We start from the raw sequence: 26,480 nt of genomic DNA, 5'->3' as shown, positions 1-26,480 counted from the left end.
TAAAAAGAGGGCTCAGAGTGGGTTTTCATGCATGTATATATCAGTTAAGGTTTGGAAGAAAGAACAGAAGGGATAAAAGCAGAAACAGGAATATGATGGGTGCCAAGGAAGGACACTTTGAAGAAGGACAATGTATATAGAGATGTAAAGAAAATAACTAAGAAAAAGTCATTTATTATGTTAATTGGTAAGTCTTTGGTGGTCACTGAGGAATCAGTCTCAGTAGGAAGCAGGTGACCAGAAGGAAAACGTAGAATACTCTTTCTACAAGCCTCATGGTAAAGAAAAGAAGAGAATGATAGTCTGAGAAACATCAGGACTTTAAAAGGGCTCTTTTAGCGTGGAGAATCTTGAATTTCTAGTTGCTAAAATGACAGAGGACGTACAGATGGAAAAAATGAAGATCAGATAGAGAAAATGAAAGAAGACAGAATTAAGCAAAGTCCCTATGGAGTTGAATCCACTAAATCATTGTTCAATGAGAAGTTTTAGGTGTCCCAAGATGCTCTGAAGGGGCCTCATTGGTGAACATAGTATTAATATATCACATGCTTTTCTTGAGGATGAGAGTAAATAATGCTACAACGTTTTAAATGACTTTTTAATAGATTTTTTTAAAAAGGACTTTCTATATGCCTTGAGGACAGACGTAAGGAGGTGTAGTTGAACCTGCAGTACAGATATTTATCCTTAATGTAGATTTAGGTGTTTTCTATTTCTACCTGATCATTCCAAGTGAAATCAGGACAAATGCTGAGTGTTACTCGAAGGACAGTCCGTGTGATGGGCTGAATGGATGCTTCCATTGTAACAGAAGGAATCTGATGAACACACTGTTTGACCTTGAGCCCAATATTCACGTGATGCAGAATGTGACCTGAAAGGAAAACATCACATAGAAGAAATGTGTCCAGACAGAAAAAAAAAAAATCTGACTTGTAAATGGGATTTCAGAGAAGGTGATTTTATTGCTTGTTTTATGATTTGCTATGTAGAATAGCTGACATTCTTGACCTGGCATGTTTGGATATTTTGTAATAGTTAACTTGAATTAGCAATTCATAGCTCTGAAAACCAGTATCAAGGTTTTTTTCAGCTATTAATAGGGTCCTAAAAATTACTGAGACTTGATAGTGCTTAAACTACTACAAAGTTGCACTTTTCTCCTAGTTAGTTTAAGACACATTATGGAAATATTTACTATTTTGTGAAAATAGCCATTAATTTATTCAAGGCCTATTTCAGAACTCTATAACCATGATGGAAAATGCTTTAGTAATTAACACAACTAACCTAGCCATGCCCATTTCCAGAAAACAAAGATAAAATATGGCCAATCTAGCTCAAAGTTAACCATTTATACATACATATTTTCATAAATGATCTGATTCTGAAATACAAATATACATGAAATCACCAGGGTGGGTGTGGGGATCACAAAAAGATGTGACTATAAACATTTTCCTACTCTAGTCCAGCAACTAAGTGAAAATAGTTTATACTTTATAGCATCAATATTTCTTGTCTGTCTTGGCTCTTCATAATATAATTTTTCAACGCACATTTACAAATAAGTCAAAATGTCTTATGTTCACCCGAGTTTGAAACTAAAGTGATTTTCCTTATTTTGATAAAATATTTGTTAGCCCAGTGTGAGTAATTTCAACTTTGCTAGTGAATTTCCCAATTACTCTGTTTTTACAGATACTTCCCTTCTTCCGTTGTCTTAGAAGTATTCTTCTCATTACACAAGTGAAATAACTACCTCAGCCTCTCTTCACCACTATGGACCTTTTGCCAGGTCCCTCCTATTTCTCTTCAGCCTGACTCCCTTCAGGTGTAATGTCTCTCCTACTTAGAATCTGAAATGTTACCTAATCAATGTTTGTCCAGGAGAATGTTAAGGTGCATGGAAATGTAAAGAGGGGTAATTTTTCAATATTATGTGAAAAACATGGAAGACCAAATGTTATTTACACACTGACAGCAACTGTGTTTATATATAGTTTTTTTGGGGGGGGTAATTAGGTTTCTTTATATATTTTTAAATTAATTTTTTATTTTATTTCTTAGTGGAGGTACTGGGGATTGAACCCAGAACCATGTGCATGCTAAGCACGCACTCTACTGATGAGCTATACTCTCCCCCAGGAACTGTATTTAAAGATCTATACATGTGTAATGATGAAGCTCATTTAGAAACTAAAGAAATGTACAATTTGATGTTGATACACATTTTTCCTGTAATACTGCCGATGTACATAAAAAGATCTATGAAATGAACTAAATATTAAGAAATAATTTGAGAATAAGCCTCATTGACTAATTCTCATCATTTATATCTAAGATTCTATCTGTAAAATAGTCATCCTAAGGATGTGACAATCTAGATTCCATTTTAACTGCTAATTCTATTGAGTGACCTCATACAATTTGGAGGGATTTTTGCTTGAGTTTAGATATATGAAAAAGGAATTTCAAAAAATGGTATAAGTTTACCTTTAGTAATGTGAAAATTCACAATACTTATTTTTTATATCTAGTGAAATATTTTATTTGCACAGAATAATATATTAAAACATTTTTGCTTCCTAAGAGTCTTACCTATTTCATCTTTCCTCATGTCTTTCAGCTTATCCACAGTAAGATTTTTTTCTTCTAATCTTGTTAGAATGTGTGGTGGTAAGACTGAAAATTGTCTCAAAGGGCTAGCCCAACCCCAAAGCCTCTTGTCGATGACTTTACTGAGATTCAGGAGCCTGTAGGTCATGGCAGGCCAACGTTTCCTCAGAGCAATTTCAAAAAGAGCACGGACAATTCTAGCTGCATTCTGAAGAATGAAAAAGGGGATTGGTGGTTAGGTCCAATGTGGTTTTAAATTTGTCAATAAAGTTATTATTCAGACTCAGTTTCAAAAGTACATCAAGCTGCATCCTTTAGTTGTGGGAAATATCTGTCCTCATATAACCCTAATTATCTGTTACTACTACACAAAAATAATCACATCCTTTATATGTGGATGCTATTTTGTCTAACTCTCCAAGAGCAGCTTTATTTCCAAGTTCTTAGGAAGTTCTACCCTACACCCTCTAAACAGGAATGAAGTAGGAAGAAATAAAAGGCATGCAAAGTATGTAGGAGGCTGTTGAGGCCAGTCAGAATAGAAGAGACAGCTGAGGATGCCCTCGGGTATACAGTAGAATGATTAAATTTATAAGGCTACTTAGAGAAATCAGGAAGACTTTGAGATCCAGTCAGAGACAAAAATTAGTGAGAGAAAGTGACAAAAAAATATTAATGAGTACAGCTACCCATGTTAATGGCTCCCTTTTAAACCAAGCAATGTGTTCACTACTTTACATATATTATCTTAATTAAATTTTACAACAGCTGCATTTGACTGGTCTTGATATTATGATTTTATAGATGAAAATACTAAAGCTTGGTGAGGTTAATAATTTGACCAGGATAATTAGTGTCAGAGTATCTATTGAAAGGCAGGTCTAAACAACTCCAAACTTAACTCCCAGATTCTAAATTCAGTGATCTGAAGAAAACTTCATTAATACACACATAAAAAGTTACAATGACTGAAGCCTTTTTCACATCTCTGTAGAGTCCATTTGCTTTGTCTCCTTTCTATCATTAACTCAGCAGATTGGTCTACTGAAGACTGTTTTTTAAATCATGAACTTAGAGACACCTTAAAATATCTAATGACACCTATATTTGAAAATGAAGAATGTTAAATCTGGTCAAAATCATAAAAAGAGATGGAAAGAGTATGATTTTAAATAGCAAACAGATGATCCAGCTTGAAATTATGAGGTGAAAAATGATCATAAGAGCTAAGGGCTTTGGGTTTACATTTTATATGAAAAGTGTTATCTTTTGATAAATTCAACTATTTTGTTTCAGTATTAGAAACTTAAGAACAAAAATGGTATTTAGAAGTATAAGGACAGTTCTAACGCTCATTAAAAATGACAAGATGGCTCTTATTAGGCCCAGAGAATGAAAAATAAAATGAATATTTTGATTGTTACATGTGTCAAATAGATTTTCCCACATCATTCCCAGATGCTCTTCTAAAAATCTGCTAGGCTAAATTTCCCAACTGTGTTTGAAAGTATGCTATTTTTGTATTTCGGAACCTATACTTGTTCCCTAAAAGCTAAAAGAAATGGAAGGAGAAATCCCATGTGACAAGATACAAACAGAACATTTAAATCTGGAATCATATAAATTGGGCGGGAATAATGATCAAAACCTCTAACATGTAGAAGCTAAATATAGGCTCCTTTACAAAATCACAGAATATCTCAGCTAAGAATTTATCTTAAGGGCTGAAAGAATGAAGTTTCAGAAATACAAAAGCAAGTATCATTTTCCAGAGCTGAAAGAAGGCTTGTGGAACTACTGATGGCTTAAACTTAAAAACAAAAAAACAAACAAAAAAAACCCTCCAAACTCAACAATAATGTCTCTAATGCATTCAAGAATGATAAACCAATAGCTATTTAAGAAAAACCAGGGATGCTTTGAGATACATATATATATCCTCAAACTTCTGAGACTGAGTTTCTGGATACCAGTAATGAAGAAACTGTAAGTTTTATATTATAAAGCAATTTGTATATCAGTCTTTGATAATATCTTCATAATCTTGAATCAAGCAGAAATGTGGCCAGATTATTCATCCAGAACCCAGTATGGCTTTGCTTTTAGGTTAAATCATTAACTATTTCAATATAAAATCATTAGCTAATATAAGATGACAATATTATATTATTTTTCAGAAAAACAGATAAAACAAAAATTCAGAAACAATGGTTCCTATAGAGGTTCTAGGCTTTAGAGAATTTATGTAATTTTTCTATGGCAGAAATGTGTTACACAATGAAAAAAAATGTTTTCACCACATCTACATTTACTTTACAAAGTATATGAAATCATCACCTGGTTTCTTGTTAATTTGGTTAAATTACTGTATTCATTCAAATTGTTTACCAATATATCTTAGCTCACATTTGTAAATATTTCATGTTTACAGTTATTCAAAGCACTCCAGAATATTCATGGCTGTTAATAATAATTTATTAACACAAACATACTTTTTCTATATTAAGTCTTTGAACAAAATCACAAACACAAAATACAACAAGGAATAGTTTCTATGTTTAAAATAAGATTAAGTTTTTATTTCTTCTTAGAGGAAACATTACTTAATAATGAAAAAGGTATTCATGATAAATAAATATTTTTTTAAAAGCGTGACTAGAAGAGAAACATCTCATTTCCAAAGTAAGTAAATGCAAAAAATAATCTACTTTACATCACATGGGGGCTTGAATATAAAAACTAAATATTATAATATTTTATACTATGGTCATCAAAAAACATACATTTAATGAGCTGTAATTTAAAGATTTATTTTCTTTCAGTCTTCAATTTGTAAGTATCAATAGTAGGAAAGAAAGATTACTTTTTTTATTAGAGACTTATCATACTGAATACATGGTATGAGGTATATTTAGTAAGCCTTGTTTAATAGTAAAGAAAAAAAACCTTTATATTTCTAATATTTGGGGAAAGCTACAAAGGTTCCACAATCTTTTCATTTTGCTTGAACTATTCTTGTATTATTGCCGTTTGAAAGAAAAAGAAATGAACTTTTAAAACAGAAAGAATTGGATATTGATGTTTTTAACTCTAAAATGTAAACAACAGCAACATCAAAAAAAGCCAAACCAACCAGCACATCCTACCCCTGGTTCCTGATCTAATAGCGTAGATGGCATAAAAATGTACAAATTAAACGGAACGAGTTCTAAAATAAAATGGTAATTTGACAGCATGTCACAATGCTATAAATTCACAGTATAGCACAAATTAATTTCTTCAATCTCTAAAAGTAAACAAGGAAGAGAAAATAGGAAGGGAGTAATATTCCTACCTGTGCAACGTACGCAGAATCTGATATAAGGGAGAAACTGTCCATCTCTCCTCGGCTGATGTAAGTTTGAAGTAGGATGTTTATTTTCCCATAACTGTTCTCTACACCTCCAGGGGCTGAGAGTTCACAGAAGTTGTTTAATAAGGCATCTAACTCCTCTATTTCCTCTTCTCTGACCTGGAATAATCAATGTTTTTTATAGGATTATTTGAGCTGATTTATTTAAATTTTTCATATTGAAATTAAACCACATTGCATCTTTTCTAAAAATTTCCATTTGTTATAAAACAACATTTTCCTTTTGTATACTAAAATAATAGCAATTTTTTCATAGGAAGTTAATATAATATAAGAAAAAAACTACCTTGAGGCTGATACAATGACATTTTATTATTCATCACCAATATTAAAGTTGCCATTGACATATAAAAATTTGATATGCCACAAGAATTAAATCTTCTGACCCCACCATCCTTCAATTGATGAGATTTCATTTCTTATTTGACCAGAGTAAAACCTCTGCCCAAATGGATTAGGGCAAACTTGAATTATCTTCAAATGCATTCATTACAGTCATATATTTTTATATGGTATAACATATTCACAGCTTAAAGCTGTGAAGTACTATGATTCAAAGTATTAAAGTTTTCACTGTTAATAAGATTAAATTACAATACAGGTACAGAAATATTCATATCTAAGTTCAAATCATGCATGTCCTTTATATTTTCTTCTGTGAACATTATATTATAAATAAACCAAAATCTATATACTATATTCTCCAATTATTTCATTATTGTAAAACCTGCTTAAATTATATTTGACTTGCACTAGAGAGCAAAGAATGATGTCGGTATGACATACTATCATAATCTAGGATAGTGGACATTGTTGATAAATGGAGGAACACTACTGGTATTCCAAACGTGAGGTGTCATACAGCTTTAGGAATAACCATTGCATCAGGAATAACAATTAATTATAAACTTTCATAAACAAATAAATGCATATATGTTATATGCATTTGATTTGAGCTTCAAGTAATCTTACTTACCTTGATTTGATCAAATTCTTCAGCTTTGGAGACGATAGCAAAAATATCACTTTCTGTTTTGTGAGCATCAAAGAGTTCATTGAAGGTCTACCAAAGTAAGTGTTATATTTGATTAAAACAGAAGATCCAGTAAAATATTTTAAATGAAAAATCGTGACTACAAATCATACATTCTAAAAGAACACCTGAGCCCTAGATACGCAGTTATAACACCAGAGGCATACTGTTCCGAATCATTACTTCAAACATTACCACATTTATTTAAGACTAAAAAAATTCCCAAAACATAATTAGCTAAAGAAGGCCTTTAGAAGGAAAAAGATCAATAAAATCAGTTCATGAAACCTACACTGGATATCTAAAAAAATATTTAGTGTAACATTCTGGTCTTGGCTCATTTTCAGCATGGGCATGTGGAAATCTGCACCATTCACCAACTTTAAGCTGATCATATATCACATAAAATTCAGAGCGGAATAACTGAAAACATGTAACCTGAAGATTCTGGCAAAGATATCATAATATTGCTAGTGAGGGCATATAGAAATTCAGGGAACTGGAAAGAAAAAGATTGGTAAAATAAAACAAAAACAAATAAAGACAAAGCTGAAGAAAGGCTAGAGTTCCTGAAAGAGAGCTGCCAACAGGCTTATGATGCAGCTGGGCAGCAACACACCAAGTGGACAAATGAGAAGAGCAACCTAATGGACAAAATGAGCGGGTGCAAGTTGTGAGGGAGGCAAAGAGGGCTAGGGAAAATGTTTTGGGTTGAGGAACTGCTAGATCATAGTTGTGAGATAATCTATGTTAAAAGACTTTGAAGAAACCTCAAGTGTTATAGAAACTCAAGATTTACTTGGGGAAAGATGAGGAAAAGCTACTAAGCACATGAAAATGTTTTCTTAAACATGATATAGGCATTAGCACACGTTAAATAGTACAAGACTTCGGTCTCATACAGGACTTGGCGTTCTTATTTACGAAGGAATTTCACTTCAGTGATTTCTACTACTTTTCCATTTAAAAAACAATTTTAAGAACAAAAATAAAAAAGAACATAAAAAATTCAAACTTTCTCTCTATAAAGAGAATAAAGGATAAAAATTCATCTTAACTTATCTCCCTTTCCAAACTTAAGCCCTCTCCTAATACGTAATCAATGTTAAGTTTTCCCAGGTATAAACATGTGAAGATACATACATGGCTATATAATACACATGAAGACATGGAAGTATTCTTTAAAATGTAAATATTATAGTGGGAACCCTATCTTACAGAAGATTACATTAGAAGGCAACAAGCAGGGATACAACTGCGTAGCAAAAATTACCCTTGAAAATCTCTTAAATTGTCCAAATAGGAAAGCTCAGCAACCTAATAATTTTTTTACTAGTTTTGACAATTCTTCTTAGTGTTCCCAATAACTTGCAATTAATTTTTCAACTTTTTATTCATGGATATCATTAAGTTATCACCCCCTACTTTAAAACCATTCAGGTATTTGTTACACAGGTCTCACCAATATGCTCAATAGTTTTAGGTACAGGTGCATCCACTGCTTGGGATATACTCATTGAACAGGGTGGCAAGTGGGTCCTAAATATTTAAAGTCCTATTTTTTCCTTATCTTTACTGAGTATATATTGTTGAATTCACATAAAATAAATGCTGTTTGTTCTATTAGTAACTTTTGTTATTTTGCATTAATACTGTATTTTGAAGTCTAGAAAGTATTTGCATGTAAGAACAAACATATTATTGTATTTGTTCTGCTCAGTATAATACCTCAATAGTGCTGTATTTAATATAGTAGTGGCTAGCGGTTCTACCCAAATCGGTTGAAGAAAAATATCCAGTTCGCTCCTCAAAACGAATCATCCGAGCTTTGTCCAGTTTCCGTCCAACTTCAATGACCAGCTGTTCTCGATGCTTTGCTAACGTAGGGTCAATCTATAGGAAGAAAAATTAACACTTGAATATTTCTTCAGAGTCATCATTTGCAAACATATACCTATTTATGGAAATTACACTTTTTTGTTGATCTTTCAGTTAGTACAATTTTTTATTAGAATTTTAAAAGAAGTACATATTTAAAAAGTTAGGACATACTTAGAAAATATTTTATTCTATTAAATAAAGAAATATTTAAACTTAATTAAAATGATGAATCTATACATTATCTTCAGATAGTAATATTTTAGAATCTAAAATTCCTATATGGTTTTATAATCCTTAAGATTAATAAGGATTAGAAATGAGACATAAGAAAAAAATTACACTAAAATAAATAGGAATTTAAAAATATCAAAGCATAGTCCTATTTTATTAGTTATTTAGAGAAATGACAGAATGCTTTCCTCTGTCAAAGTAAAGCTATACAAAAATAAATAAAAAATTATCCTTTCAAAAACATGTTTAGTGTTCTAGCAGTTTCCGTAACTGCTGAATGGGAAAACCTATTCTGTCTAAAATGATAATAGAGGCAAAGAGTAATATCAATTTGACAGTGAATTTCTGAACAGTTCAGAAATCATTATATTACAGTATTTTCCTAAGCAGAAAGGACATTTAATAAAGGATATTAAGAAATACTCTTGTTACTATGGTGTATGTGTGTGTAAATATATGTATATATACACATATTTATACACACACCTCCCACATCCTGAAGATCACTGTCTGGTCAGAGCAATAAAGTGATGCATGACCTTTAAGAGGGGAGGGAGAAATATAAAAATACTTCAGAAATCAATTAATGAGTTAATATTCCTACTATTTGTTCTAACAGATTTTTGTGGCAGCTTATTCATGCACCAAATATAGCTGAAATAAATGAACCAATCAGAAAAATGAGGCTAAGGGAAATCAACTGTAGGGAAGTAAGATGGAGTCAAGTCATATTAACAAATACAAAAAGTCTTAAATATTTTCTACAAGTGAGATACTGTATGTATCAGGTTCACCTTATGAAAACATCTTATTTATCATATATTACTAAACCACTAAAAAGTATTAAACTACATGATCTGGCTTAACTCACATGAGTTTTGTGGCTATAAATTCTTATTGAGCAATAAAAATACATAAGTTAAAAAAATATAAAGGTAAGATTCTTTGAACTGTGACAGTTAGTAAAACTAGGTATCTCAGAAGGAAAAAAGGTACTTTTTTATACTAGAAAATTACACAAAAATGACTTCTGATATTAACCTAGTACTTAAAAAAAGCCAACTGTCATTCTAAGTGAAGTGGGCTGGAAAGAGAAAGAAAAATGCCATATGATATAATTTATATGAGGAATCTAAAAAATAATAACAATAATAATAAGGACACAAATGAACTAATTATTATTCTGATTTCTTGAATATGGGTAAGCACATTTGACTGTCCTTTATCACTGGATTATCGCATTCTGTTGATTCTTATTTTGTAGTTGGCTTTATTCCTTTGATAACTATGTAAGTTTAAGAAGCTAGAGATCTAATCTGTTCTTAGAAACAATAATTAGTACACACATGAAAACTAAAAAAATGTGCAGTATACTGTACATATGTATTTACATGCAATATAATGTGTCTGCGCAGTCGAACTGTAATAATTCTACATAATAAAACTGAAAAAGGGAAAAAAATCAACTGATGTGCTTATCTTGTTTCAAGATTTGAGATGCCTTGGCCCATGAAAATACACATTGTGTTTTATTTTCCTTCATTATTTACTCCTTTAGAGTATTTTCATGGTGTCATTGACTTTTGTCACAAAGCCCGTATTTGTAATGGGAACAGCTAGTGCCATACTTTTTAAAATTTATAAGGTTACAGGTTATGATGAACCTACATTTTATAATTTAGAGTAATTTGGCTGTAAAAGAAAATATTCATTTGAAGATTAGCACATATTTTAACTGAGAAGAAGAAAGGCAGTTGAAACAGCAGTCCTTCATACGTTTTCATGCTGAGGCAGTGAATGAAGTAAATACAAGGTCAGTAACTGACAACCAAAGTAACAGGTTTAAAACTAGTTGCTGCTAGTAGTTTTCTTCTTTTTTTCCTCCTAAACCTTAAGTTTCAATTTTCTCATGCTCAAATCTTTATATGAAAAATGAAGGGAAAAAAAAAAGATTGGAAACTGCTTTGATAACAGAATGTGTTATCAAACATATACACATTATCAGTAAATGAAGGAAAACTGTAATTCTGAGTTAAATTCAACTTCTCTACTAATTTTGACCAATCACTAGTGAATATCCATATAATGGTGGTGAAACAGTATTTTCATTAGACAAATTGGTTTCATCTGTAATTAGGAAGCATTTACAGTGTATAAAGCAGAGCTCCAAAGAAAAGACAATATCTCACAGAATCTGTAAGCCATGTGGACCACAGAACTGTGAAGTTCATGGGAAAAACTGCTACGACATGCATCTGATTCTCAGTCTGTGCACAGCAGAGCTGGTCCCAGCCTCCAAAGGGTTAAGATAATAACTCATTAATGCTATCTCTTAATTTAGGAATAAGAGCTTAGAAGGACTTGATAAGAGGAACATACTGTATATAACATAAGCCTAGATTAAAAGTGGTCTGTAAGTTTCCTCATGTCTGGTTTATTCCAAAAACTAAATTTAAAACATAGAGTTTAAAAAATAGGTTAAAAAATCAGAGCAAAATAGTAATATCAAATGGGAACTTTTCTGAATAGTAAACTGATAATAATATGGAGATTACTAGTATCAGTGGAAAAGAGATATAAAGAAAGTGAAATAATTACAGGGGACAAATTTAATTTTCCTTAGTACTTTCTAAAAGAGATTAAAGCTCTTTGTTTTTCCATCAGGTACCTAACTCTTTTCAGATGAGGCCGAAGTAGTAAATATTTATCCTCCTATCATGAAAGGATTACAGAATCAAAAAGGAGGTCTGACTTTTTTTAATAAATGAGTTTTCTACCTGATAAGCCTTGTGACTGATGCCATACACTAATGGATTTGCTCTCATCCGTACATACAGGTAAGTGTAACTTATCCACTTCACTGCTTCTTCCACATTAGTAACTGTTCCCAGAGCAATCTGCAAATCAAAAATATAACAAAAATTAAACTAATGCATTAAAGTTGAATATAAATATTATATCAAGAACCATTTTTCAAAAGCTAAATTTTTAAAATACATCACTATGTTATATTAAAAAAACAGGTAAGCACTATTATTGAACATGACACTTCTCCGATTAATTAAAAATCAGTCCTGCCTCATTTAGTTGAGAACAGTACATTAGAAATGCTATCTTCCAAAACTGATCTTACTGATTACTATGTCATTTAATTATTTTTCCCTAAAAGGAGTTTAATTCTATGTAGCAGTAAAAACATTTTTGGTATTTATTAATTTTTTCCTTCTTGTTTCTTTTAAAATTTGGGTTCATTTCATGTGACATTACTGACAATTTTAAATGTAAGTATACTCCAATCAAAACAATATAATATCGCTGATTCTGTCCCTCTTTATTGTGATGCTGTCTACTGTCATTACCAAAATCACAAGGGGTATTAAGTAACATTAGCTTTTTCCTCTAATGATACCCATTTGCAACATAGCTAATGTAAATACACAATATGAATACAATGATAAATGCAACAATTTCTGCATAAAACAAATCATATTTCACTGGGATTTATACATATTAGTAATGCATGATGATTATTATATATTAATACATAATACATTAATAATACATATTATTACGTATTAATAATATACTAATTTATTATTATTATTATATGATTAAAAATCACATAAGAACGGGGTGACTTTAATTTTTTGGTGGTAAATTTAAAACATTATGGAAAAATAGATATTTATATATCTGAATTACAATAAACACTGGGTAATTCTTTAGATTATATTCTGAAAGGAAATATAATTTTTGAAATGACATTTTAATGTAGCTTTATAATGTGTTAATTTAATGAAATCAAAGGTTAATAATTTTAAAACACAACAACACATAAAATCTATATAATAAAGGGAATTGTTAGAAAATTATCTCAACACAGAATTGCAATGAAAAGTTTCCTTAAATACATTTCTTTAACTACTAGACCTAAAGGTAGTGATTCTGCTTTTATTTAGAGTGTTCATTTTAATTTAAAAATCTGTTCAAGTTGCAAAACTTCGTAACTGTGTAATTTTTCATGAACCTGTAGCTGAAAAAAATTTTTACCTCTTAATACCTTAATCAAAGAAGAAGTAATGCTTCCTACCTAAATTATTAAATTTTAGGAGAAAAGGAAAAAAAATCCTGTCATTTTAGTACTAAGTATTACAAAAATATAAACCTTAATGTTTGCTTTATTTTCATACTATAATTTAAATTCTGTATAAATAATTTTGTAAAATAAGTACAAAAATGCTTAGTTATCTTTAGTTAGTTGAAAATGAGATATAGCAATTTATAAGTATCATTATATTGGTCATTAAATATTTGTAATTAAATATTAATCATTAAAAAAACCCAAAAGTAAATAAATGATAAGGCAGAATCTGACTATTTATTTTAAAAATTACAATATCTTAAAATAAGTCAGAGAAAGACAAATCGTGTGATCTCATACAGAGACTCTAAAAACATCAAACTCACAGAAACAAAGAACAGGATGGTGGCTGCCAGGAGTTGAGAGGTGGGGGAAACAAGGAGATCTTGGTTAAAGTGCACAAACTTTCAGGCACATATATGAGTGAGTTCTGGGTATTTAATAAAGAGCATGGCTACTACAGTTATTCCTACTGTACTGTACACTTGAAAGTTGATATGAGAGTAGAGCTTTAATGCTCTTATCATAACAACAACAACAAAATGGTCATTATGTGAGGTGAAGGATGTGCTAACTTTACAGTAGTAAACATTTCAAATATATATGTCAAATCATCACACTGTATTCCTTTAACTTACAATGCCATATGTCAATTACATCTCCATAAAGCTGGACAAGATAAATAGTTTTACATTAATTTATTTATTATTTATTAATTAAATTACAAATGACTAAATCATCTGCAATACAGGTAAATATACATTTTCTAAAATGTGACTATAAGATTTTCCACAACATGAAGACTTGTGGAAATAGAACTAAAATTTGGCCAAGGAGTGAGTTTACAACATTTCCTAAATATTTACAAGAAACACAGGTAAACATTTTCTAGTCTGCTTCAGTAAAAGAAACTAGTTTGATGAAATGCTTAAAAATCGGACACTTGTGATTCTGTTGTCTGATAGCCAAATTGTGTTAATTCTCGTATGACTTACAGATATTTGAAAATAATATCAAACAACTCCTAAGAGTTGAAAATTCTGTAAAGGATAAAATAAAATCAGCTTCCTATTATTTTCAAAGTCAGACTCAGTAAATTAACAATAGTAAATAACTACCTATTGCCAGATAATGATAAGAATGAAGGAAAAGAGAAAGTAGGTATCAAAGGTTGGACCAAGTAATGCAAGTCTTCTAAATGTTCACCAAAAAGGAACAGACTACCCAGAAAGATGAATGCAAATTTAGGACAGTATATCGTATTGTGAGATTAATCCTTGAATGCCACCTAGTGACAAAAATAAAAATCTACTTGTAAATATTTGCTGTCTCCTAGTGGCTACTTAGTACAGGAGCCTTTTATAAAACAAGTATTTTTCACATTTACCCATTCATCTCAACAATCATACAGGAAGTCAGTAACAAGACTACACTGTGTAAAGCACAATGGATATGGCAATAAATAACTCTGGTCTCAAGAAGTTTTCTGGTCTTATACATGAGATATATGTAAATAATTAAGATGACATCTATGGAACTGCCATCTACAGTGCCTGGCACATAGTACGTATTCAAAAATCCTTTTAAAGAAAGACATCTAACATGTGAAACTTATAAAAAACCCACCCCAAATTTGGTACTCTAGAAGTAAGGCTCAAAGTATCACTTTGTGTCTAATTTAAAACTTTAGCCATTTAGGTTATCTTAACTGTTTATTTGTATGTGTTTTTTTTTTTAACTGGTTGAAATCATATAAAACTAAGTAAGCAAATATAATAATCATATTTATATAAATACATGTGTGTATATAAACCCCTTTAGTAAATGCATGAAAACACCATTTATGCCACTATTCATTTATTTATTCCACTAAAATCTGAGTGCAAGTACTCAGCATAATTGGGGCTGAGTATAAAGGGACAATTAGATAACATAAGTGGTACAGTCTTGTACTGAGTAACAGTTTAGCACAGGTATTTGTTAAATTTTCACAACAATGTAGTAACATTATTCCTATTTTATAAATGGGAAAATTGGTACTTTTTATGTGAAGTGAATAGAGTCAGAGCCTGTCCAGAGCAGAAGACCTGCGCTGGAAAGTAAGCAGAGCCAGAACTGGGAAGGTTGTTAGACTGCTGAGGCCTTAAATCCAAGGACAAGGTGTTTGTACTGTGCCCCGCAGAGATGGGAGAAACTCTGTATAAAGAATGTACGTACAGTTATAGAAAGATTAATATATTAAAAAAAGAAAGATTAATATATTTTAAAGTATGGACTACAGGGGGCTGGCACAGAATAAGTACTCAGTAATGTCTGCTGAATAAATTTTAATAAGCCTCAAACACACTTCAGTGTTTGTCTCAGTGCAAAATTCAGCAGCTTTATACAGGGCTGAGATTTGTGACCTTTTGGCATTAATTAGCATTAGGGAGTCAGCCCCATTAGGCATCGATCAGCAAAGATGCTTCATAAAATGTTTGCATTAAAATGATTACTTAATATAATAATTTCTCCAGTTCTTCTAAACTAGTGGTCAGAATTGATATTCATCTTATCAAAGATGTCAGGACAGGCAATATTCCTAATTTAACATGACCTTTATGTTGGTCACTGCCGTTGCACAGTCTTGCAAAGATTTTGGAAGTCTAAAGACTTAAAAATCCATTACCTTAAGAACACAGCACACATTCATTTTATAAACTAATTTCACACTTGGTTCCCACAGATTACCAAATTTAATTTCATGCTCAACTATAATATAAGGGAGTTTGTTTCCTTAAGAAGAAAATTTACTTTAATTGGGAGCTATTCTAGTAGACAAAACATGATAAAGAAATTTTAGCAGTGGCTATACTTTACTATACAGCAAAAAATTTCAAGGTGTTTCATTATTTAAATGCCACTTAAGGCCTTAAATGGAATTATAGCTATAGTTAGTTGACATTTGTGAAAATGACAAACCTAATAAGTATTTTATGAATTTAAGGTGAATCTATGAACTACAATTTATTTTAATTTCTCAGGGCTTGACCAAATAGTTTCACTGATGGTATTTTATAGTCAGTCCCTAAGAAAAAGAGTTCCTTGAGGATAAGAGAAGTATTTTACTCAACTGTGTCTTCTGCATAATAACATTACCACTTTGGATTTACTTTATCACTTACAAAAAGCTATTAAGGACAATAATTATAAGTTTACAAAGATGTACTCTTCCTTGATATAATTTTCTAGAATAACTGTATAAAAAAGTCTTGCTTTTTATTTAAGTCAGAGAAATTATCTCTACCATTTTGGAAAATATTTAGTCCTGGTCTTAGAAGAAGGCAAATAGTATTAATATAGAGCATTTATATATATATATTTACCTTTTAATTACTACATTTTATAAAACAATAATCTAGGCTATAAAGAAAAGACTAGGTTTATGATTAAATAGACCTGAGTTTGAAAACTAGTTTCAAAAATTAGTAGCTGAATGATCTTTGGATCAGTTACATATCTCTCTGAGGACAATAATATCTACTTAGCAGCAGAATTGAGAGAATGAGAGAATATACAAAAATAACCCAGAGGGTCGCACATCCGCAGTCCACTGCTACTATTACTATCTTCATACAATGAACTATTCCATTATAGATACTGGTGACCCATGACTCAAGACCTAATTATCTAAACCATGCCATAATAGTAGGTAATGAGGATGGAAACTGAGCTATAATACCTTCTTTGGAGTCAAAATTTATTTCCTAATCTTTTTTATTTTCTTGAATTATGGTATTAGAAACCAGCATCTTTCTAGACTTTTTCTACCTACCAACTAGATCTTCTAAACATTATCTAACCTTTTGAACCCAGATCAAGTTTTACCACCTTCATGAAGAAAGCCTTTTCTGATAGGCTGGGGCCAAAAGTATTTTCTCCTACCGAATCCTTCTTTAGAACTTACTATTTACCAACAATGCTGCACTATGTTTTTGTAACTTATTCTCCCCCTTTAGACTATACATATGCTCTTTAACAGAAGAACTGCATAGTGAGTGTGCTTTTCATCCTCTAAAAAGACTTGTAAATAACATGAATAGAATCTAAGTGAAATTTCTGAAAAATAGTATTTCATTACATATATTTCATTTATTCATCTATTTTTTACATCCTACCTACTTTCAAAAATTATTTGAATCAACTTTAATAGTAAGAAAGGAATACAGAAGCAGGAAAATGTTGGATGACAGAGCAATAACTTAAAAAGTCATGAAAACAATAAATCCTCATTTGAATGTTTGATACACAGACTCTTAAATTAAGAATGTTTATCCTCTTTACTAGTTAAGATGTTACCAAAGCTTCCAGGGTCTGCTATTTAAATCTCAACACACAACACACATCACATATGAAATAAATTATAATATTGTAACTCAATTACATTTTGTATAACAAAGTTAATCAAATGATCTAAGAGAGAGGAGCTTTATAAACCTTATAAAAACTTGAAAAGTACTTCATAATAAACTTTCTAAGAGTGCAATACAAATATAGTTGTTGCTACTGCTACTTCTGTTTCCCTAGTTTGTATAGCTTTGGTTAGATTTCCGTCCTAAAACAAAACCTCATGATTGAAAATTATAGTCTTTTAGCAATGAGTTCTTATCAGTTATCATCTGCAGTCTACACTGCTCTGAACTAACCAACAATACTGCCATTCAGCCTCTGTGTTTCATGACTGTGTATGACATAAAATGTATTATTAAATATTACAAAATAGCAATCAACTCAACTTTTATTTTACTTGGTCTTTCCTGAAGCTGATGATTTTTTTTTTTAATTTTAGTTTTTTTTTTTTTGAGATATAGTCAGTTTAAAATGTTGTATCAACCCCTGGTGTACAGCACAATCCCTCAGCCATGCCTGAAGCTGATGATTCTATTCCAGTCTTTTACTCATTAGATCTTACCTCTGCATTTAGATTATCTGCAAGGCTTTCCAGAAACTGACTCTCAATTGGGTTTTGCTGAGTGAGCAAAGTGAGGTAATGGCTGAGTTTATCATGTGTTGTGATGATGATTCCTTCCCCAAATTTGTCAAATTGTGGTCTTCCGGCTCGACCAAATATCTGCATGACATCTAAAATTCCAAGGTCAACAAAGGAGCCTCTTTTTGCAGCATATATTTGTGTTCCCTAGATGAGGAAAAGTTAATACAAATTTACATAAACACACACAAATATAATCCTGATGAGCTGAATACTGAAATTAGGCAAATATGATAAGATCTCAAAAGTGTACTTTAACTAATCCTTTCATCATCTGTGATAGAGTTAAATTTTCACAATATAAACTAGATTCTTTTGGAGAAAATAATTTTGACCTTCTATAAATAACATTCAAAGTCAATGAGGCAGCCAAATCACAATATTTTTCTAAATAAATCAATCCACAGGTTTGTTTTAAGATACCGCAAATCCATGTGCAAAGGAAAGTAAGCTCTTACCTTAATAATAACAGCATGAGCAGGAAGATTGACACCCCAGGCTAACGTAGCTGTACAGACTAGGACTTTGATATGCCCATTAGAAAACAAGCTTTCAACCAAATTTCTATCCTGCCGAAGCATTCCTGCATGATGAATACTAAAACCATCTGGAAATAATTCTCGTACTTGCTTATTTCTTGACTTTTGAACCTAGAGTAGATAACAACAAAACATAAAAGAATGTTATTTAGCATTTAAAAGCAATTTTATTTAGCATTTCTCTTGAGTGAGTTTATCAAAGAGAGCATAAAATTATTTTAAAAAATATTATGATCTTACCTTAGGTCTCAGTATATAATGTTTTATACAAAATCATTAAAATTATATTTTATTTATCTTAAAAAATAGGTAATCCTGAGCATGACACAAAATTCAAAAGGAAAGAAGTTAAAAGTAACTGTTCCTTTCACCCAGGTGTCCTTTTCTTGCAATCAATCAGTATTACCTGCTCCTATCCTTCCAAAAAGACTCTATTAAAAATAAGCATAAATCTCAGCGGCTTCCAACTTATTCAGAGTAAAGACCAGAGTTCTTACAAGACCTCCAGCAATCATTCCCATCCCCAAACTTCACTTACTCATACCAGACACAAGAGCTGACCTTTTCTCTATGTCCATTTTTTGACAAGTCCATACCTGCCTTGGGGACTTGACACTTTTGGTTTCCGACCCACTGCCTCAGAAGCCTTACTGAGAAGCCCCTGGTTCTGTGTGGCACACGCTCCTTCTCATGTCAATGAGCCAATAAACCCAACTGTGCTTCCTCTACACTTGCGTTCTGCTGATCTTTGATGGGAGGGCACTGGCCACCTGCTTTTGCTCCTCAGCTTTACATCTGCCCTGAATATACTAACTTCGCGTCTGGGGTCTGTTCTTTGGCCTGGTCTGAGCTCTGTTGTGGGATTTGGTCCACTTCTCTGCAATCTGTCTAAGTGCTACAGCAGATCTTACAAAATTAAAATTCACTGATGGCCCACTGTACGATGGAGAAAGTGTTTCTGCAAATTAAAAACTGTGGATTAATATAAGTGTTCAGATAGTCAAAGCTTCTGTTTGGGCATCACATTCCGTGCTTATTTGCTATTGCTCTGATAATTTTCTGACCAACATCTTGACAGCTTCTTTTGCAACAGAATTTTCCACAGTGTTTTGGTAAGGGGCATGACATCAGCAAGGAGTGGGATTTCAGTGGTCTGTGGTTCTAGTACAGACTTTGTCACACTGATTATCTCTAAGGTCACTTAAAATTTTAAACTTCTAAGTTAATACTAATTAACTAAGAAAATGATCTAAGAAAACAACACTCCATGAAATCTGCTTCAAATATAAAATGGAAGGGAATGTCTTAACAAAGCCCACCATCTAGTGGCCAGCCATGTAAATAACAACTTAGAACTCAGCCTTTTTGACTTTCAAACAAAATGTGCGCGCGCGTGCGCGCGCGCACGCGCGCGCACACACACACACACACACACACACACACACACACACACACACACACACACACACACACGATTATCTTCTTCAGGTTTCAAGGGAACAGTATTCTTATTTCGTTTTTGTGCAGTGTGGTCAGCCTCTGAGAAATAATTTTATGCATACACTGTATAACTACATTTGAATCATATTGCCTTAACTTTCATCTTTTCAGACATGAGTTACTGTCAATCACACGAATACGGTATGACTTGGGATAAAGTCTGTTGTGGAGTATTTTGCTAGGATATAATAGAACTCTTTCAGGGGCCAAAGGTAGGGAAAGGAAAAACATTTTACCTACTCCATTTCTTCACTAATATTCACGAGTGAACATTCAGAGCTAACAGAGGAAACTAAAAACATACTGCTTGGAGATGTTCTGAACAAATCTCACTGCTGGATTGCTGCTTGTTTCAGGTGAAACTGCTGTCTGTGGACCCTTGCACTGGAATATCCTGTTGTGCTTGTTATGAATGCAGATTTTTCAGTCGAAGTTCGGTTGGGGTAAGACTTGGCTTATGACACCAATGACACAGTAAGAAGTTGAGTGTAGGAAATATGTAACTGTGGTGAAGAATATTCTTATACGGTAGCAAGCTGCGGTGAGGACACAGCACCTGACTCTGACCAGGTGGGTTCAACTAGCTTGGTATTTATGAAGAAGCAAGAGGTGCCAGGGGTCACTTCTCCTTTGACTCTACTCCTGCTCATATTCTATGCATTTTTTTTTTTTGACGGAGGTGCTGAGAATTGAAACCAGCTGTACCACTGAGCTATACTTACCCCTTCATCCCCTATGCATTGCTTTTTTATTCGTTCAGTAGAGACCTAAAGTGACAGCAATCTTAAAATAAGTCTGGGTTGCTCATCCTCAATTATCTTTGAATCTGAATGTGCCATTTGTGATCTAGCCTAGTCCACAGTATAAATAAACTAGAAATCCTGGGGATAAGGCCCAGGGATGTGCACTTTTAAACATCTTATTCTAAAAATTATCATACTGTAAAATTAACTTTTCACTTTCGGTGTACAGTTCTATGAATTTTAGCATATATTCAAATTGTATAACCATCACGATAATCAGGATACAACGCAGTTCCTCTACCCTGCTCCGCCCCCAAATTCTCTTGTGTTATATTCCTTTATAATTAAACCCTCCCCACTTACAAACCCTGGCATCCCCTGATCTGTTCTTCATCCCTACTGTTTTGTCACTTCATGAATGTTACATAAATGAAATCAAACAGTATATAAACTTCAGGGACTGGTTTCTTTCACCCAGTTTGATGCCTCTGAGATTCATCCAAGTTGCTGTATCAGTAGTTGAGTCCTTTTTATTTCTAAATAATATTCCACAGTCTGAATGGATATACCACAGAATGTTAATCCAATCATCTGATGAAGGATGTTTGGGTTGTTTCCAGTTTAGGTAATTATGAATAAAGCCTCTATGAATATTAGTGTACAGGTTGTGTGTGTGTGTGTGTGTGAATACATTTTAACTTCTCTAAAGTAGATAACAGGAGTGGGATTGCTGCATCATATGGTAAAGGTTTAACTATGAAAACTGCCAAACCATTTCCAGAGTGGCTGTATAATTTTGCACTTATGTCAACAATGCATAAGTGTGCCAGATGCTTCCCATGGTTGTCAGCACTTGATACTGTTACTATTTTCTTTTATCTATTGCAACAGATATGTGGTGGTATCTCATTGTAGTTTTAATCAGTTTTTCCTTAATCTTTAATGATGCGAAATATCTTTTCATGGGCCTGGATGGACATTTCTAATCAGCCCCTCCAGTTATTCTGATACACACAAAGGCTTAAGGACCATAGTTCCTTACAGGAAGATAACTTACAGTGATATTTTTATCTACCTATGCACAATACAGCTGTACAATTTGACCTTATGTACAGCAACTTCACAGTGACTTAGTGCTAAGCACTCTGATATTTATTACTACACTGGATTATTTATGCTAATTTCTAAAAAAAGTAACTTCTAACAAATTTATAAAACATGATAATGACTAATAGAAAAAAAAAGCATACAGAACTAAAGAGAAGGTCATTTAAATAAGAAACGCCTATTTAATGTGCTAGATCCTAGGAATACAAAGAAAATGAAGTCAAAAATCTGAGCTTTGGACTGCAGACTAGAGAGAAAGACAGATCCATACACAAATGATTTCTATAAAAGATGTTTATAATAGAGGCATGTGGCCACAGCTAAAACTAGGTGAGGAATGGCATTATGGTTTATTTGTGTTTACACTGCTAGCACCTGGCAGAGTACCTTCTGTGTAGTACTCACTATACATTTCTCCAAGGAATGAGTCAATGATGTACTAGTCTTATTAAAGAAGTCCTTACAGACTATGTGAAATGTGGGTCTTGAAGGACAAGTGATGTACTGCTAAATAGAGGGAGGTAGGCGGTAACAAAAACAAGCTTAGAGGCTGGAACCAGTGGAAGAGTACAGTGAGTCTGGAGAGCATGCTCAGGGCGGGTGTGGTAAATACAAGAAAATGCAGCTGCAATGGAGGACTGAGGTCAGGCTTTATCTGGTCCCAAGCACTGGTGAAAAAGAAGCCAATTAAAGTTTATAAGCAGGATCAGATTTATTGTTTAGAGAGGTCACTTGATAGTTGTGCCAAGACCAGACAGTAGATGAGCATTTCTGGGGTTACGACAATCCGAGTGAGAAGACAGAGGCAGGAGATACAGAGATATCACATAAAAAAGACCATGAAGTAACCAAAGCTGGGTGACTGTCTGGAAAGGAGGGGTGAGCAAAACATGAAGGAAAAGAAGGTGCTGAGACTATTAGGTCTATCCTTGCCTTGGTGCACTAAATATATGATGGGGAAATAGGATGAGGAGAGCCAATGCTTGTGCCTTAGGCTAGGCATCAGGAAGGTGGGGAGAAGATTCAGTTTGGGACATGAGTTTGAAGACATCCATTATAAAGACTGTGGCTTTTACTCTGAATTAAATGGGAAGCTACTCAAGGTTTTTGAGCAGGGAAGAGACAGGGGACACCAGTTTTAGGTACTCTAGTACAACATTCTAGGGGAGATGGAGATGCGATGGTAGGTGGAACAAGGTGCAAAATATCTGAATAAAATCATGAATAAGGCTAAACTAACACACACGCAAGTCTATATATCTATCTCTCTTTTTCTTGGATTTCTTAGCAAATGAGAAATAAAAACTAAAATTGCACAAGTTTAAAAATTAATGAAAACACCACACATCAAACTTATAGGACGTAGCACAGTTGTGCTCTCAGAAAACATCATACCTGAAATACTTATTGTAACTAAATAAGCATATAATAAATAAGTAAATTAAACATCTAATTTAAGAATTTATAAAAATAAAAAAATATGATAAAGCCAAGAGAAAAGAAATGTCCTAATAAGGTTAAAATAGAATCTGATTTTAAAAATGTGAAATTGGTAAGAAAACACAAAAACTCTTTTTTTAAAAGAAAAAAATGAACAAAAATAGACAATGCCTATTACTGGGTAGCAGGAGTTGGTAAACTATGTGCCAACTGCCTGTTTTGTAAATAAAGTTTTATTGGAATACAGCTATATCAGTTTGTTTATATATTGTCTATGGCTGCTTTTGAGCTACAACAGAGGAGTTAAGGAGTTGTGACAGACACCATATGTTCACAGGCTTAAAATATTTACTATCTAGCCTTTAAGTAAAAGGAGACACGTAGCTGTATATAAGCACAACAGCACAAGAAGACAGACACAAAATTGGCAATGTGATAAAGAAAATGTTCAGAAATATATCACAATTTAAAAGACTCATCAAGGAGTACTTGGTAAAATTCAATACATTCCATTATTAAAACTGTTTAGAACAAATAATTTTCTAGGAAAATATGTTACTAACCTTTATATTAAAAGTGATAGAAAAATTATAATAAAAGCAATTTAAATAAAATTTAAAGGCTAGCTAACATCCAGGCTTCATACTTTTAAAGACTAATTCTAATGTTATTAAGAGACCTTACAGCACAGAAGTAGAAGTAAAGCCTAAAAATTAATCTTTCAGAGGCGGTGTAATAGCACTGATATTAAAACCTGATAAAGCAGCAGAAAACAGAATATAATAGAAAAATCTCTTTTAAGAATATTAATCCAAATAGTAAAGAACTGTAGAAAACAGAATTCTCCAATTTATTAAAACAATACATCACAACTAAGTACAATTAAACCATAGAATACAATGACATTGTACTGATATACTTATAAATACACTTATATTAACATATTTATTAGTAAGTCAAAGGAAAGAAAATATCTGATCATCTCCAGGCTCTGAAATCTGACAAAAGACTACATTCAATGTTGGTGAATGGAGGTGACAATATCGATCTCAAACCTACTAAATTGTGAAACATTAGGATTATATCAGTTAAAATTAGAAACAAGGCAAAGTTGTTTACTATCAGCTTACCAATGTCCTAGACAATGAAATTAGACATGAGAAAATAATAAAAAGTATAAATACTGGGAAAGAAGAGGTCAAAGTAATTATTAGCTGCAGATAAAATAAACATTTCTTTAGAAAATTGAGGACTGATTAAAAACTAACTAAAATAATGATAAAATTCAGAAAGGTGACAGTCCTCAAAATCAGTATCTTAAACAAGTCTTTCTGTATATAAACAATAACTAGTCAGAAATAAAACTGAAGAAAATATTGCATTTATAAAAGCCATCAAAATCGGAAAAAAACAATAGGCAGCACATTCATGAAGAAAGTATTAAAACACTGCCGAAGGACTTCCATAAAATGAAATGACATGATTGTGGCGGAGATCTATTTGTACACTAGTTCCCTTGGAATGGTCTGCCTCTTGCACTCTGTGAGTGGGGGGCAGTTTCATATTACACCCAGGAAGGTCCCGAGGAGGTTCCAAACCAGTATCATTACTATATGAAATAAATTCCAGATAGATCAAAGATTTAACAATAAAAATTAAATTAAATTTTAAAAGTGCTGGAGGAAATCATGGATGAAGTAGGTATCGCTTTTATAAGCAAGACTAAATAAACTGATAAAATCTCACCATGGTAAAAATATTCACAAACAAAATAAAATCAAAGATGAACTAGAAAAAAAGTCTGTAACACATATGACAGAACACGCAATTTATAGAAAAAGAAGTTCAAATGGTGAATATCGAATATGCTCAGCTTCACTCATAAAGAAATGCCAGTCAAAATAATAATGAAGTTCCATTTTTTGCCTATTAATCTGTCATAAACTCAAAAACTCTGACATTGCTTAGTGCTGGCAAAGTCAGACGGGAGGAAGTTAATTGTTCCAGGAAATGTTAAGCTGGAGCAATCTCCCCAGTGGGCAATTCAGGACCATTCACCAAAATTTTATATGCGTGTACTGTGTTGATGGATAAATTCCACTGCAAGGAATTTTCCCAATGGACAGCATTTCAACTGCCAAGAATATGAGCAAGAATGTCTACTGCAGCACTGTTTACAATAAAGCATAATTAGAAACAACAGAAGTATCCATCAAGTCAGGCTGAGTCCGTGAATTAAGATAATGTCCACATTGGAGAAAACTTTGCAGCTGTTAAAAGAAAGAATCAGATCTTTCTGTGTTGATTTGGAATGATCTCTGAGACGTAGTATTGAGAAAAGCGAGAGACATAAAAGTGTCTAACACAATCTAACACAATTCAATTTTTTCATGCTAAAACTCACATGCAAACACATACAATGGTAGTTGTACAAAATCTTCCCTTGAAAGAAATACAAAAGTAAGAAGCTTTTAAACAGGAGTTTCATTTGGAGAAGTGAATGGAGAAAGATGGTTAAGACCACGAGTTATGGAGCTAAACTTGTTTATTACACGATGCCTGCTGCTTTCTCAAGTGTCAGAACAGTTGTTTCCCACATGGTTTCCCAGGGTGAGCTCTACCTGGAGTCCAGGCTTTGCTGTCCTCTGCAGAGCTGCAGAGGTATAATTCACCTTGTTCACATTCTCTGAATAAAGCATTGGATTCTCCAAGGAAACTATTTGAGATCCAATACTATACTCACTAGATAAAGTGTCTCTACAAATGGAAATTCAACACAAAAGAATACCAGCTGTGAAAAGG

General features: G+C 32.5%; 1 protein-coding gene across 3 annotated transcripts in view; it reads right to left on the bottom strand.

The window, feature by feature from the left end:
• ASCC3 (activating signal cointegrator 1 complex subunit 3) overlaps positions 1 to 26,480 on the bottom strand; it is a 302,695-nt gene that overhangs the window by 98,955 nt on the left and 177,260 nt on the right. For all 3 annotated transcript variants that reach the window (XM_010989648.3, XM_031456078.2, XM_064486823.1), the window contains 8 exons: positions 18,808 to 18,999; positions 18,272 to 18,496; positions 11,957 to 12,076; positions 8,796 to 8,960; positions 7,011 to 7,097; positions 5,957 to 6,133; positions 2,605 to 2,830; positions 723 to 877 (listed from right to left, as the gene is read on the bottom strand). In XM_010989648.3, the coding sequence (XP_010987950.2) occupies positions 723 to 877; positions 2,605 to 2,830; positions 5,957 to 6,133; positions 7,011 to 7,097; positions 8,796 to 8,960; positions 11,957 to 12,076; positions 18,272 to 18,496; positions 18,808 to 18,999 (1,347 nt within the window). The remainder of the gene's footprint in view (positions 1 to 722; positions 878 to 2,604; positions 2,831 to 5,956; positions 6,134 to 7,010; positions 7,098 to 8,795; positions 8,961 to 11,956; positions 12,077 to 18,271; positions 18,497 to 18,807; positions 19,000 to 26,480) is intronic.

This window comes from Camelus dromedarius, chromosome 6 (genome assembly GCF_036321535.1).
Source record: "Camelus dromedarius isolate mCamDro1 chromosome 6, mCamDro1.pat, whole genome shotgun sequence".
Lineage (NCBI taxonomy): Eukaryota > Metazoa > Chordata > Mammalia > Artiodactyla > Camelidae > Camelus > Camelus dromedarius.
This window is presented reverse-complemented; position numbering and strand designations above follow the sequence as displayed.